Here is a 16,713-nt window from a genome sequence, read left to right on the forward strand (position 1 = left end):
TCTATTACTCAAACATTTGAGGGGTGTGTGTGATTTTTGAACCTGAGAGTCTGAGACTACCGTAGAAAGCCTGTCAGGCCAAATTGTACCAGCCTTATAAATTTGGCCATTGAAAATTTGTTGGAAATTGCAAATCTCTGGAATGCAACAAATTTTGTCAGTTTTTCCTTCAATATGCTCTTATACCTCTACAATTTTTATGTGGTAATTTTTCTTTGTTTATTTTGAGGGCAAGTCTTTCATTAGCAAAATAGCTGAGGGTTACACATGAGATTGGAAAGCTCCAGAATGCAGCGAATTTTATCAGTCATCTGCATTATGTTTTTCCTGGGTTATTGTAGAGCTTTTCCCTGCATTTTGCTTTCATTTGAATTGAATCAGTCCATTAGTGCAAATTGTTTCCACAAGGTTCAGCTTGTCAGTTTTGAGGATCAGATGTGCCATATGTCAGCTGTTTGCAACGGTAGTGATGCCACATGTCACTATTTGCAACGTGTAGATCTTGTGAATTTTGACAGGTTTAAAATGTTGCGCTATTGGCTGAATATCTGAGTCGGATTTTTCGTGGGGCCCATTGTCCTTAACATATAAAGCTGCAGGTTTTTTTCAAGGAACCTCCATATGTCATCATAGCGTAGCGGAGAAACTGTGAATGATGCATTTACAAGCATGATGCTATCGGCTAAGAGTATCTAGGTCATTCTTCGAAAGGGCCTGCATTTCTTTTGGAAGCTACTGATAGGGCTTGGTGAAAGTGATCCACATGTCACCATGGCACAACAAAATGAAATGCAAAGATTGCCAGATTTAGAATGCTGTGCTATTGGTAAAAAGGTTGAAGTTGTTAGAAGGTGGGTCTAATCAGAATGAGAACAAAGGGAAAGTGAGCTAAAATATTTTATGTGACTGGGGTCGTCTTGGTGCACCTTCACAAAAATGGTAGTAGTCCCATGTTTGCAAGATTTCCCATTGTCGGTGCAGGTTTAAAGACAAGTGTAAATCTTATCAACAATTTTTTGGCATGCCTAGTGGGACACAAAGTATCACAATTGCTTGATTAGAAGTTAGATTGCATAAATAGGAGACTAACCACAAGATCAATCTCAGGTAATGATCTCAATCTCTTGGTTCCTTTGTTGGTTTCATAGAAAAGGGTAGCTCAATCAATTCCACTACTTGTTTTGATGGTTGTTCCAAGGAATTTTGTTAACATGAATTGTAGTAGCCCGTTGGTTCCTCCAATGCCATCGGATACATGGGATCCTATCCCTGCGAATGCTCTCAAGGCTCTTCTCTAATTTCTTGGGAAGGACTGAAAAACTTATGTTGAACATCTACTTGATGTAGAGGATGTATGTATAAGCCATCATGTAACGGAGCAAATGTTGCTCTAAGATTACTGACAACTTCCTTTAAGGCCTTTGTTTGGTACTGATCTCTTCAATCCAATTCCATATGCACATCAGATCAGTTGGGAAATGCTCTCTTTGAAAGATTTAATGGAAAGGGAGACAACTCATCATTGTTACAACAATCAAGTGTGAACCATAGGAGGCAATCACAAATTTCACTACATGATTCCATTACACATGGCAGAGGATTTCAGCCGTGACAAGACCACCTATGGGTATGGTTATTGTTTTTTATATTAAGGGCTCATAATTTAGATATAGCTGTCATGATTCAATCATTAGGAGGACAAACTTTTCCAACAACATATGTTTTAGTAGTAGGAGTAGAAAGTAGCTTTATAGATGTGGGAAAACTGCCTCCTAGGCCTCCTTTATTAGTATTTCTTGAATTATCAATCCCACTACAAGAGGAAACACCTAACAAAACCTTCTATGTATTTATGTTTACCCTACATCTCAAGTAGTATGAGCTCTTGTACCAGTTTCACGAGCTTTATAAAAAATGGAGGATATGAAGAGTGTTTTAGGAAGTTTCTTGAATAAGATTATTAACTTGAAGAGACCTCAAACTACTTATCAAAATTTTTAAGGACCTCAGCCACGATATCAACCAAACAGGTATCAAGACGCACAAGGAGCAAGTACTCAACCATTGAGCCAAATAGTTCCAGTATCAACTCTGTTATAGAAGACTACATATAATTCACAATGGGATTTGGTCCCAGAACAAAACAATCTTGCAAATGATATGAATGCATGGTGTTTTCCTTGCAATGATGCACATACACCCAAAGCTTGTCTTAGAGGAAATATACAATAGCAGATAGCAGAACAAAGGAGACAAGGTGTTTGGCTAGGAGCATAACTAGGACAATAGCCATACTTGTCGCCAGTAGTTCAAAACACAATTTTGGTGGCACAAATGCAAGGCATGTCTCTAGAACAAGAAGAAGAAATTGCTCTTGAACATGCATTGTTTCCTTGGGTTGAAGAAGAAGAGGCAGTGTTCACAAATGGCCTTTCTACCTTGAAGGCATCTCAAATGCAATTCAATTTGTACCCACTCCAAAAGAAGTATGGTGGAGGGACCAAAGGTAGTTGTTCTTTTTGAGCAGTCATACAAAAGAATCTGTCCGTTCAGACATCTAATCCTATAGTTTAGTGGCATGAGGATACAAATGTATGGGCATACAATCATGGAGCATTGAGTATGCAAGTTGAAAGGCCAAAATAACCAAACAATCGTCAATATCGGAGAGAGGAGAGCAGATCCTCATAAGACCTCACAAGTTCAATGCCACACTGCTTTCCTAATTGCAAATCCAAAAGTAAGACAAAACCTATGTCTTTTTTTGACAGTAATAGTGGGTAAGAAATTGCTACATAATTCCATGTTAGACTCCGATGCTAGTACCACTGTAATGCCTAAGGAGATAGATGACTCACTCCAAGTATCATATAAGCCTATGGAAAAGGGAGTCATGCAATTAGATGGAAAGAAAGTACCAATTATAGGTTTTATTAAGGAATTACCTCTTACTTTGTATGCTTGTCCAAATATTATTGTACCTCGAGAGGTTGTACTAGTTGACGTTCCTCCAATGTTTGGCTTATGTCTTTCAAGACATTTTATTGTTAAAATGGGTACTTTTCTCTTGATTGGTCACATCTTATCCTTAGAACTAAATATGGCTCTAAACTGAACGTTTTATTAAAGATGCTTCATAAGGAACGTATCTTTCATGAAGTGATGGGAGGCTTTGATTCAACTCATACCATGTCTTCAAAGGATGAAGAGCATAACATAGAACTCACATAAATGAAGTCGTGTTGGATCGCAAAATTGATCATGAAGAAGCACTTTTATTGAGTCCATGCAAATTGACCCGTATGGTAATTTTGATTCAATAGGACTACGGACATGATTTATGATGAGAAACAATCAGTCCTTGAAGTAATCAGCTTATTTGAAGCATTAGTTGTTGATGCTTGTAAATCATCACAATTTTGGAAGTTATATTTTGACGGTGCAAGATGTGCCAATGATTTAGGAGCAGGTATTTGCCTCATTTCTACCTAAGGAAAGAAGATACCTAAGGCTTTTTGTTTTAAATTTATTTGCACTAATAACGAAGTAGAGTATGAAGCTTTGATACATGGCCTCGTTTTGGTATAAAGGATGAATGCCAAACAATTGCAGGTATTTGGCAATTTAGAGGTAGTTGTCCTACAAGTTAGAGGAATAATTGTGGAAAGAATGTCATGATGAGGTTGTATCGTCATAGAGTGTTGGATTTATTTAAAAATTTCGAAGCATTGAATATTGAAGTGATTCCCAAATCTTGGAATATAGAAGTAGACATAATGACTTAGATTGGGTCATAGTTTGATCCAACAGAAGATCATTTTGAAAATAAAGAAGCAGTGAAGTTGATAATTTGGGCTACTCTTCCTAATCATAGAGATCATTGGCAATTTTTCAAGAATGATGCTCAAATTGCCTCATTTTTGCAACAATTTGGTGAACTTCTAGAACAATTGCAGCTGAAGATTGAAGAGGCTTATGAGTAGCAAATAATGCAATTAAAATCAAATAAATTGCCAAGAGGGTTGATAACCTTCGAGAGCTTGTTTGGCCTAGATGATGCCAAGGTGGATGAAAGGAAATTTTTTTGCTAATTAAGGAGATTATATAGAAATAGAAGCCAACAGTGGAAAGAAGGTTAAAGATGGGAACATTAAAACCAAAGTGGAAAAGGATAGGCTGATTTACTTTTGTAACAAATATGATAAGGCAATGGCCTAGAAGTATGTAGATCTGATAGGATACGACTTGGTCTAGCACACGATTAAGTTAATTCCTTAGTTGAAGCCTGTTCAACAAAAGTAGAGACTAGTTAATCCAAAAATTTAGCCTTATGAATCAATAATTCAATAAAGCTAATGGATATGAAGATTATCTTTCTAATCAAACAGTCAACGTGGGTGTCGTCCAATTTGGTCATGGTAAGGAAAAAGAATGTCAAAATAAGACTTTGTGTCGACTTTTGAGACTTAAATAGAGCTTCTCTTAAAGATCACTACCCACTTCCTTTAGTGGAACAAATGCTTCAAACAGTTGTAGGATTAGAAAAGCTTTCCCTACTTGATGGTTTTTTTCGGTATAATCAAATTTGGCTTAAAGAAGAAGATCAACATAAGTCACATATACTACAAAGTGGGGTATTGTTGCTTATGCTAAAATGCATTTTGGTCTTTTGAATGTAGGAGCTACCTTTCAATGTGCTATGGACATTGCATTCGATTAATTAAATTATCCTAATTTACTTAGATGATCTCATCGTGTTTTCTAAGTCAAGAGGATCATTTCGATCACTTGGAAAAAGTTTTTTATAGGTGTCAAGAATTTTGGATCTCACTGAATCCTAGGAAATGTGTATATGGAGTACCATAGGGTAAACTCCTTGGACACATTGTCTCAAAAGCAGGGATCTCTATAGATCCAAACATTGTCAAAGCTATTATGGATTTACCTTTGCCGGTTAACAAGAAGGCTGTTCAATCTTTCCTAGGAAAGATTAATTTTGTGGGTAGATTCATTTCAAATTTTGCGGGATTAGTTTGATCCATCACTTTGATGCTCAAGGAATATCAAGATTTCAAATGGACTGCTAAAGGAAGACAAGCTTTTGAAAATATTAAACAGGCCATCTCGATAGCACTCATCCTTGTTGATCTTGATTTTTCAAAAGATTTCATAATGAATTTATATGGGACTAACCACAATCTATCAATAGAATTGACTCAAGGATGTAATGGGAAAAGGAGAGCATCCTATTGCTTTCAATTCTAGAACCATGAAAGATTATGAGAGAGTATAATTTTGTTGAAAAACAAGCTTATGCTTTAGTCAAAGGTCTCAAGAAGTTTAGGCACTTCATATCAAGGAATAGAATCATGGGTGGAGAGTATTGAAAAGAGAGCAAATTGGATTACAAAAATCTTGGATTATGATATAGAGGTGAGGTGAACCATGTTCATTAGAGGAAGAGCTCTTTGTGAATGTATAGCTCAAAATAAAAACTCAACAACGGGGGATGATTAGACACATGAAATAATCTTAGTTAATCAGTAGAAAGAGTTGGGGTCAGGGATAAAAGATAAGATGTGTTTCATGAAAACATGACATTATTGAAGTCAACTTCCTCTTTCTAAAAGAAGATTCACAGGCTTTAAGGAGCCAATTTTTCCATAATCTATAATAGTGTTCTTAAAAGAGATTTTGATGGAATATTTCTCAGATGTGTAGAAAATGAAGAAGTCGACAAGATTTTGGTTGAATTTCATTTCCGGCCATTGGGAGGACATTTCTTAGCAAGAACAGAAACAACAAAGATTATATGCGTCGGGTATTATTTTCTGTCAATCTTCTTGGATTGCCATAAATTGGTTAGGCAATGTCATCAGTTTCAATTTTATATTGGGAACAGAAGAAATTCTGCTCAACCCTCTAATCCAATTCTAGTAGAAGAACCATTCACTCAGTGGGCACTAGGCTTCATTGGGATGATAAATCCAACCTCAAGCGCAGGTCACAAATGGATCCTCATGGCTATAGACTACTTTACAAGATGGAGTGACTGTGATACTATTAAAGGAAGCAATAGAAAAGGTTGTACTGGAGTTTCTTGAAGATTGTTATCATATTTGGGCTCTTCTCATACAGTCATATTAGACAATGCCAAAGCGTTCTTGGGTTCTAGGATCTCTGAAGTTGCTTTGAAGAATGACATTTTTCTAAAGACTTCCTCAAACCTCTATCTGCCAAGAAATGGTTTGGTGGAATCAACAAATAAGAATCTGATCTGATTAATTAAGTGGATGCTCAAGATATAAAAGGGGATGGCATAAGAACCTCAAGACAACATTATGTGATGATCAGATCAATTCGAAACAAATCTTGGGGATATCCCCTTATGCTATAGTATATGGAAAAATGTTGTCCTGCCTATATCAACGAAAATTCCTGCTATCTAGTTGATCAAGCAACTCCAATTCACAGAAAACGGTGCAATAGAGGTTCAACTTGCAGAATTAATGGAGCTTCAAGAAAAGAGAGAGCTAGCATTCAATTCTATGGCCAATTATCAACAAATGATTAAGTGATGGTTTTGAACTTTGAACAATGAACTGTTGACCTGCAGTTCAAGGTAGGAGACTTTGTTTTAAAGTGGGAAGAGCGGGTTGTTAACCTAGGACAACATTCAAAGTTTGATTCCCTATGGAGTGGTTCATACAAGATTGTAGCATGCAAGCAAGCTAATGCCTATGAGATGGAGAATGATGTTGGAGAGTTGCTTGAGATTCTAGTTAATGGAATCTTCTTGAAACACCACAATTGAAGGCATGAGTCCAGTCTTATACCTATTTAGACTAGGTGGGTGTGTTTTTGACTCTTTTCTAGCAGATGGGTGTGTTTTCTTGCTTCTTTTAAATAAGTGTACATTTTCACATTTAAATTCAGTTGTGTGTTGCTTTCGATTAAAGGATTTTCCAAATTTTCCAAGTGTCACCCCTACTTTGATTCACGATAGAAATGGCATCTATACAAGTTTCAAGAACTTGCCGAAAAGACAGTTCATCTACCTGATTGCATAGGCATTAAATTAAGTATAATCGAAGATATAGTCATGATACGAAAAATCAGCAGTTATGGCAGAAAAGGAGTTGCGAGACACCATTTCCAACTAATTGGCATTGACAAGGCCTTACTAAGCCATAAAGTTCACACGAGGGGTTTTGTTAGAAATGTAAGGTTAAGAGTGCAAGAAAATTTATTTGAACGTTGTGAAGAGTTTCAAATGTCTCTGCACTTTGTGTAACTGTTGCCTTTTCGACAGTTCTGAGCAAAGAAAATGGATCCACAAGGATAAGCTCCAACTTCAAGTAGTGAGATGCCCATGAGAATGAAGAGTTCATTGTCTCAACAATCTCAAGACCTACTTTTTGGACTAGGAACCAGCAAAGCCTATGCTGCTGCCCCAGATTAGCCAAAGATCAAGGTCCCTAATTTTAGGGGGGTAAAGAAAGGTATATGTAGAGATTTGACTACATTTTTCCACCTTGTAGACCATGTTTTGATACAAATCTTTCTTAAACCACCGAGACATTTGAGACAAAGAGCACATGCACACATTACAAACAAAGTCAAGACGAGCAAGGTTGAAACATTTAGGGTTAGAATTTGGATCCTCACGTTGGTTCAATATATGGTTCCAATTGTCCACCCATGTTACGAGTTGGTAGATGCATGTTTTTTAGGTGTTTTGACTTAGGCACGAGAACCATCAAAGAAAGGAACCTTCTATTAATTATCAATGTCAAATGATATTAGGGACTTGTTGAGAATATGCTATGATCCAACAACCCTTTTTAGCAGCCATACAAAACTACAAAATATATGGGAAATGAGGGACAACCAACTAGGATTTCTCAATAAAGATCTTCACTTAGATGAAAATAACAATGTTTGCCACAATTTTCACAAGATGTTTAGAACACCTATTCAGTGCTAGTTTTCATTTTCGGCTTGGATGATGATTAGAGTGTCCACAATTTCTAGCTAGGTGCTATTTATAGGCTCATGACTATAACTTGAAGGCAATCTTTCAAAATGGATTTCTAAGAGGTCATAGTTGACCAACTTTGCTGCGAATTGAAAAATTTCAATAATCAATAATTCTTTAGGTATTCCTCATTTTTATTACATTCGATTCTACATCAAAACCCCTGTTTCTTTCAGTCAACTATGCATTTGGTAGTAGTTGATGACTTGACGGATCCTTAAAAGAACACAACAATGTCAGCATGGATTCATCTCCTTTCATGCACATTTTGACTATAATGAGCTCTTGGAGAATTTCCTTGCTCTAGTATTCATTGAATTTTTGGAGGAAGAAATTTATATTTTCCCCTATGCCAAGGGGTTTTTTATTCTTGAATTTGAGTCTTTAGTAGACAAGGTTTGGATGCTGGAAAATGGCCGTTGGGTTCTCCAAAGTGACTTCCTATGCATGAAGCCCTCGTATCCCTCCTTCGATTTGCGTTCTGAGACCTTCTCCTTCACCTTTTTCTAGGTGTGCTTGACATATCTTCCCTTACATTTTTGGGAAATAGATTGTTTGTAGGCTATTGGCAATGGTTTAGGGAAATATCAATGTTGCTCAGAAGAGACAATTAACTATCAAAGCTCCACTCGTGCTTGAATTTGTGTGGAAATGGACCTTATACAATGTAATGTCCCCATTTTTGTGAGCATTAGTTTTAAGAGGATTAGCCTATTTCTTGACCCTCACAGGCTAATGTAGTTGTTCAGAGGGTCCAATTTGGGCATCATGAAGCTTTTCAGGTGGTAGTTGTTAGCCTTTACTTCTCTAGATCTTTCTTATGTTTTGAGGCTAGGTTATTCAGAGGTTTCTGGCTATGTTTTGAGGTACTTACTATTTATAGTAAGTCAGTGCTACATTAGAGACCCACCTTACTATTATTAGTAAGGCAGTTGGATGCGTAGAGGGAACAATGGTTGACCTCCAGGTTTAGACGGGACAAAGAGATAATGAGTAATCAATGAGATATTAAAATTATAATGGCATTTAATGATATTATTTGTTAATTGATTATATTATAAAGTTATTATTTAACTTTATAAAATGTCATTAAGAGTGGGGCCATTTTAGCATTAAGTGACTTTATAAAATGACAATATAAATTCATTTTAATTAATAAAGCTCTCCAGCTTGTTCGAGAAGCTACGTCATAAGGAGGAATTAAAAGTAAAGGAGGATTTATCCCACATTGAGCGTGGAGATTGATTTGGAGTTTGAGGAGTCTTTATAAACAAACCTTGTCTTCCTTCAAGAGCATGTTATGAGAATATTATATTGAGTTATTCCTCCATTTTTGCTGATATTCAGTGATTGGACTGTTCTAAGGGCGAAGTCCCTTGGATTTCGTGGTGTTGGATGGAAAACCAAGCACCATTGTGAGGTGGTTTCACTCGGGAATCACTATGGAGTTTATTGCAGGTTCTAATGGCAGCTAGGGTCTGCAAACAAATTCATATTATCAGCTGCATATTTATCCCAGAATGTTATAGCAGGGTTTGAGAACAAATTAAAAGGGCAAACATTGCAGATCTGAAGATTTTGGTAGATTAAGAGTTAAATATTTGCAATTCTAAATTTATGTTGGCTGCTACGGTGGATATGAACACTAAACGCTACAGTACTTTGGCAATATGATGAAATTTACACAAGGGTTTCACACTTGATTGAAGGGAAGTTTGATTTGGGTAAGAGAAGGCACCATTTGTCAAGTAAAGAGCTGCCACCTCTTCATCGGATATGGGCGCTTATTTACGCCAGGTTCCTCATGATTTTTAGATGTAGTTTACATTGTCATATCAGTCATATTAGCTTGCTGCTGTAGGTGTGCTTTCATCAGATTTACATGTCATTGTGAGGCCAAGAGTCTTGGCTAATCAAATCAGCTTATACTCAGCCTATGCTTTATATTAATCAAGGAAGTAGTTGCACATCATTATTTATCTTTGGGTATTTGGCTGTAGTTGCACATTAGTTTACATGCCAAGTGTTTGTGAAAATGCTACTTGGCTGTAGGTATGCATTTTACCTTGGGAACTCATGTATTTGCATTTGAAAAGAGTAAAAACAAGTGCATTTCATTCTCAGCTTATTGTTAGATCTTTTGACATTCTTTTCAAATCATTTGCATCATTTCTACTTGATTTTAAGAGCATACACAGCAAAATGAAATTCATATCAGCAAGCTACAACTTCGCATACAAGTGTTTGATGATATTCCTTGAGCCTCTAATCAACAAATTTGGATCAGAATTGGCAAGGGATATTTCATACAATGGGCTCCCTGCAGAGATTTCATTGAATGTGGGAGATCGCTGCTGGTTGCAGCCAGTTGATTATGAAGAAGTGGCTTTCTGATGCAGAAAATGCTTCTACAGACCACTTTACTTCTCAATGTTAAAAGATGAGAGCTCACAAGTGCGGTTATTTGGATCGAAGTGGTAAAGCCCACTTGGTGGATTGGGGTTGAGCCACAACACTATGTGATCCCCCCCAACTCTTAGATTGGTTTGAATTCAACTCAAGAGAACTCTGCAATGCCTTTAGCCACTCCTGTTTTGGATACGTTGGCTCCTGTCAGCGTGGATGCTCCTTCTGACATTCTTGTGGATGGAGACTCTGTTGCATCCTCAATCAACACCAACTCTTGAGAATTCCTAGGAGCCCCAAACATCCTTGCAGGTTACGAGCTTCAAAAATTCTGAAATAGATCAAGGGTGGATAGAAGTAAAGAACAAAAAATCAGTCCTATAAAAAACGAAGCATCAAATGAATTTAAGATCATCAACAAAAGAGAAAAAGATGGAAGGATTGGACAAAACTGAGGTTCCTCTGTTTTTGGGTTAATGTATTCTTGCTAAGCTTGTTTTCAATTGAGCGTATTTTTGTAATAAGCTGATAGGGGCAATGTATTTGCATTGTTGTACCCCTATTATTTAGGGCTTGCATTTTATCGTGTTATTGTTTTTAAAAATTATAAATGGGGTACGGCTCCCTTATGCCTTGTATGTGTGTGTGTCTATATATATATATATATATAAACTTACAGATCAAAATATATATACATATATATTGTATTTCCACAACACACACACATATATACGATAGCTTGTCACAGGCTTTATTGAGTGTGACCCTATTATTAATTTATAAGTATTTCCACAACACACGCATGCATAGATATGATAGCTTGTCACAGCTTTATCAAGTGTGAACTTGTTATTAATTTATATAGTAACATGGAATAGCTTTAAATCCAGAAACCGCATGAAATCACAGTCAGGTATGATACTGATGAATGGGCAATTCAAATCCTTGCAGCCTTTTATAATGAGTAGCAAATGGCTATTAGGTTAATGCAAGAGACTGATAAGAATCTTAGCAGGGCAATTCAAATCCTTACTACCTTTTATAAATGATTTGCAAATGGCTTTTAGGTGAATGCAAGAGACTGATAAGAATCTTAGCAAGGGCAATTCAAATCCTTACAACCTTTTATAAATGAGTAGCAAATGGTTATTAGGTGAATGCAAGAGACTGATAAGAATCTTAGTAAAAGAGGAAGAGATATCTATAACTTATATCTATCAGAAACTCTCTTGGATTGATTTTAAATCAATTTACTTGTAAAACCATTTATGACATACTCTTAGCCTTGAGAAAATGCTCTATTGTCTTTGAATGTCTTCATTGATGTGATGCTACTTGTATTGTGTTATTTACTTTTCTATTTTGCAAATAGGTGTATCAAATGCTCTTGTAATTAAGCTTTTGTTAATATTTTATTGGGTGCTGTAATTTATCAATTTCAGTGATTATCCTATACTTTCTTTTGTATTGCCTTCTTACCATTATCTTCTCATTTTCTAGGTTGCAGGATGTGGTGCACAGTGAAAAGCGCTTGTATTTAGTGTTTGAGTACTTGGACCTGGACCTCAAGAAACATATGGATTCTTGTCCTGATATGGCGAAAGATCCGCGTCTAATCAAAGTAGGTGAGACCTTTCCTCCTTTTGCTTCGATTTAGGACAAGTACTTGCCGAAGATGCTTTGGGAGAATTAAGAGTGAACAATCAAATATGGTTAGACTAAATGTTTCAAACATTCCAGTTTTCAAGCTATTTTCAATAAATGGGGGTAAGAAAAATGTGGCTAAGCTTTTGAAGAATATTGTTTGTTAAGTTAAAAGCAAGTCCGTGGAACAAAGACTGTTGTAAATTCATTCTAGACCAAATAATATGAAATATTTCTGCTATAGTGGACTGGACCAATCGTTGCATTGCTAGGATGACATTTAATCAATTAGGTATTGGCTTGCCAGTCATATGTGAGGGTAAACATGGTATCTATTGTTATGCATGTTCAAGTCAGGTGACAATAAACTGTTCAATATATGTACCTCTTGGCAGTGTATCTATACTAAGTTTTGTGTCTTTGGTTGTTGGCTGACCTGAATAGGTTAAATTTATAAACTCTGTATACAACTCTTAACTTGTTAATAAACAAGTTTTAAAGCTATCTAGCCCGACATAAGTTTTCCTTGGTGTTCTCAACTTTGGCCCATCTTTGCGAGGCACAAAAAAACCAAATGTAAATAAATGAGTTTTAAAGGTATCTATTGTTAATTTGTTATACATGTTCAAGTCAGGTTACAATAAACTGTTCTTATATATGTACCTCGTTGGCAATGTATCTGTATTCAGTTTTTTGTCTTTGGTCAGAGGTTGAACTGAATAGGTTAAATTTATAAGCTGCCTACACAATTTTTTTAACCTGTTAATAAATGAGTTGTAAAGCTCTTTAGCCCTACATTAATTTTCATTGGTGTTTTTAGCTTTATCCCATCTTTGTGAGGTGCAAAAAAATACTAAATGTTTTAGCAGGGTATATTTGCTAACTTGTGTAATGCTGTTTTTATCACACTTTGTGACATGTGGAACTCTGATACATATAATGGATTTTAATTTTTTGTATGTTATACATTTGGAGATGCATGATTGCCAAAGCTAACTTTTGGAGACCATCAAATTTTTAAAATTGGTTCAAGAAATACAGTTTTGGTATTGAGTAAAAGTCTAATTCTTTCCTTGAATTAGTAACTTTTTTTAATTGAAGGAGTAACTTGTTTTGATCTTTTGTTGAAATAAGTATTATTTAATGTTTAGGTGCCTTCCTAGTAAATTTGGAAAAAAAATATAAGTGAGTGCTGTGTGATACAGCAGATTAGAAAGTAAAACTTACCACTATAAAATATATTCAATTCCCAAAGCTTTATGTTCCAAAAGTTTTGTTGTCTATAAAAGAATGATCAATGCCTTTTCACACAGTTCATTGAATGCATGTAAGGATAACTCTTCACCCCACATTCAATGCATACCTTTTCATGTTATCGCATCTAATGCAACGACCTTATTTCATTATTAATATGTAATGTTGCACACCTGACTAAGACATTCCAAAGGCATTTAAATAAAGAATGATCACTGCAGATTGGAGGAGTATTTACAACAGGGACAAGAGTATAACTTCTATCTTTCTGAGATACATGCTAAGGATTAAGTCTGAAATATATAATAAACTGTTAAAACTATGATTTCTAGGTTGATTGTATACTGTGCAACTATTATTGTGACTTAGATTTGTTATTTAAAGAAAAAAGGGAAATTTAAAAGGGGACATTACATCTCCAGCCATCCTCGTCTTGGAAATTTGGTTTAACTTAGCGATTCTTTTGACTTTGATTCAACCTTCTGCCACTCTTCACAAATCATCATGTATTGTAGAGCCTCTTGCACTTCCAACATCCTCTCTAACAAAATGAAATAACAAGCATATCTAGTCTCCATTTGTTTGAGAAATTTTTTCTTTGAAAAAGACTTGAACAGTGCAAGTGATGTGTGGTGGCTATGTACATCTATATGTCTCTAGCTTTGGCCATTAGTGGCTTCACCCAATCTATTTTTTTGATGTCTTACAAGTCATTGTTAAAAGCTTGTACACAACATGGAGTCCAGAAATGTGTTTGTAGGTGCTCTGAGCTAATTACAAACATGAGCTGAATCTATTACAATTTTCACACCATTGAAAGCGTCAAGCTTTAATATGGCCTTTCTCAAAAGTTAAAACTAGAAATATATGTCCTGGTGTTTCCTATAGCAATCAATAGCTTTAAGAAAGTATGAATTAGCTAGACATGTAATAATAATATTAATGAGTGGCCGATGTTGATTATCAGTCCACCCATCCATGACAATGAAGCAAAATGTTTAAATCAATGTTTGTCTTGTCCTTAAAATTTTTGTCTTTGAATATTGTTTGTTGAGGAGGGAGGTACACAATCTATATTCTTTAGAGGTGCATATGAGGATCCAATTGTGTTTCTTTTCTTTCAACATCTCTTTAAAAGGAGATTGTGGTACATGAAATGGGATGGCATGGGCATAAACGATTTGGCCGTCATCTTCCCTCTATTAGAATCCTGTCTTCTACTAATAACAATTGATACTTTGGAATGCTTTGAAATAGATGGCATAGTTGTAGCTCTAGATTTTGCTTCATGCTTCCCAACCAACTTTTTCATTTCAACCACTTCTTTCAGAGTTATTTTCTCACAAACCCTTACCCCATGTCCACTCTAACTTAATAAATTGTATCCACCCCTACTATAACTACCATGAAGATTAGTATTGCAAACATAATACAATCAATGCATGCTGCCCTTTGCATTTTTTGACCAAATATTGACCCAAATGGTGACAGATTCCATCAAGGTTTTTTGGGGATTGCGAGGGCCTTTTGCATAATATTTGAGAATGATCAAGGGCATGCAAAATGGTTTGCTGTAGTAGAACTTGAGTTATCTGAAGAATGAGAACCCTCACCACTCCCATCAACTTCATTTTGATTTTGGTTTAAGTTGACATTCCTTTCACTCTTCATCTCATAAATGATTGGTGCTCATTTTTACTTACAAAGAAATGTCTAACAGCAAAGAGTAGACTAGAAAAATAAAAGTAAAAGCACCCCCTAAGCTCTTTTGAGAAAAAAAGAAGTGAAAATAAACTAAAAATAGCCATGGTGATTGTGGTATACTTTACAATGAATGAAATTGATCTTCAATGTGGAGAGTGCCTGCAAATCTTCTTCCTTATTGTTTGTTCCTTCCTCTTCTTCAAGCTGCAAAAAAATTCAAATGATGATGGCAACAACAATTATAGTAAATGAGTTAATGTTTTAAGTTGTTTAGGGTTGCATAAGGAAAGTGGGAGGGCTTGTGGGCCCCCCACATTCCTTTTAATTATTTATTTAAAAAAATGCAGTGCTTGATTTTTTAAGCATTGGAAAAAATGTTGTCAATGTCATGTCTTTGTGGAGGGAGTCTGAAGAAAGTTCTTGGGAATCTTCGGAGAAAGGGGATGGCCACGGGATGTCCCCTAATGTCCTGCAATCTCAAGAACAGCTGTGGAGATGACAGGAGTTTTGATGGGGTACATGTCCCTATGAAACATAGCACTAAACAAATATGATAGAGAAGAAGATTAAGGGAAGAAGAGAGGAATCTGCTGGGAAACAAGTTGCTGTTCAAAACAAAAAAGAAAAAAAAGAGAAATAGAAATCTGTATAGAATCCAAATGGTATGTATGAACAGTGAATATAGATAAACGGTGACAACATAGATTAACAGTAACAAAATCGATGAACAGCAGTACAATGCAAAGGGACAAAGATTGGGTACTTTTTTTAATTTGTACAATAAGCCCAGTATTTTTGCAAAAAAATGTGAAAACCTGCATTATATTATTGTGCGATTGGTTATTTTTTGTAAGTTAAATTTTTTTATTGTATGTTGAAACTTTATCAATGGCCAATATTCAAAATGTTGTTTTTCCTGAAGCACAAAAGATTGTAGGTCAGAAAATTTAGTGTCTAGAGTCACAAAATGCTTAGCATTTACCAAGTATAGGAATTGTGATAGAATAATCCTACAAACAAAAACCGAATGGCTTCAATTCCTGTAGATTTTGATAATTGTAATAAAGAAGTCTTTTAATTAAAATTGTTTGTATTTGGTGACTTGGTCTTAGAAATTTGGAATGCCCCTTAGTTAGTGATCTTTGGGAGTGTTTGAATAACAAGTGCTGAACTTTTGTAAAAGATAGTCAGCTGTATTTGAAAAATTTATTGTTTTCTATGAAGTTGGGTGATAGTCACCATGAGAGGATCAACTATTTGCTGTCAATAAACCAGCAGATGAAGAAGATATGGTTGCTCGGTCATCAATAATTTGTTCAACTTTGTCACCATGGTTTGGAAGTTTTAGGGAGTTGTTGCACTTGTTGGTAAAGTCAAACTTTCACCTTTGTAAAAATGAGCTCATACTTTTTGCAATTAAATGGAGACAAATGCAAATTGTTGAGTCTAGTTTTGTACAATTTGAAAGTGCACATGCTGCAGAGTATAAGGGCAAAACAAAATACTTTTGATTGACAATCCAAACACAAAGCTAAGTGTTGTTATTGTTATAAGTTTGGGCATATCAAGCAAAAATTCTAGAAACGAGAGTATGATCTATCCCAAAAGAAGCTGCACGGTATGGCAATTGAGATAGAATAAGATTGTGTGGAGAAAATGTATGTTTT

General features: G+C 35.6%; 1 protein-coding gene across 3 annotated transcripts in view; it reads left to right on the forward strand.

Annotated features, from left to right (window-relative positions):
- Positions 1-16,713, forward strand: part of LOC131073156 (cell division control protein 2 homolog) — a 33,638-nt gene that overhangs the window by 7,917 nt on the left and 9,008 nt on the right. For all 3 annotated transcript variants that reach the window (XM_058009543.2, XM_058009544.2, XM_058009545.2), the window contains exon 4: positions 11,945-12,065. In XM_058009543.2, coding sequence (XP_057865526.1) covers positions 11,945-12,065 — 121 coding nt within the window. The remainder of the gene's footprint in view (positions 1-11,944; positions 12,066-16,713) is intronic.

The sequence above is a fragment of the Cryptomeria japonica genome, chromosome 1 (genome assembly GCF_030272615.1).
Source record: "Cryptomeria japonica chromosome 1, Sugi_1.0, whole genome shotgun sequence".
Taxonomy (NCBI): Eukaryota; Viridiplantae; Streptophyta; class Pinopsida; order Cupressales; family Cupressaceae; genus Cryptomeria; species Cryptomeria japonica.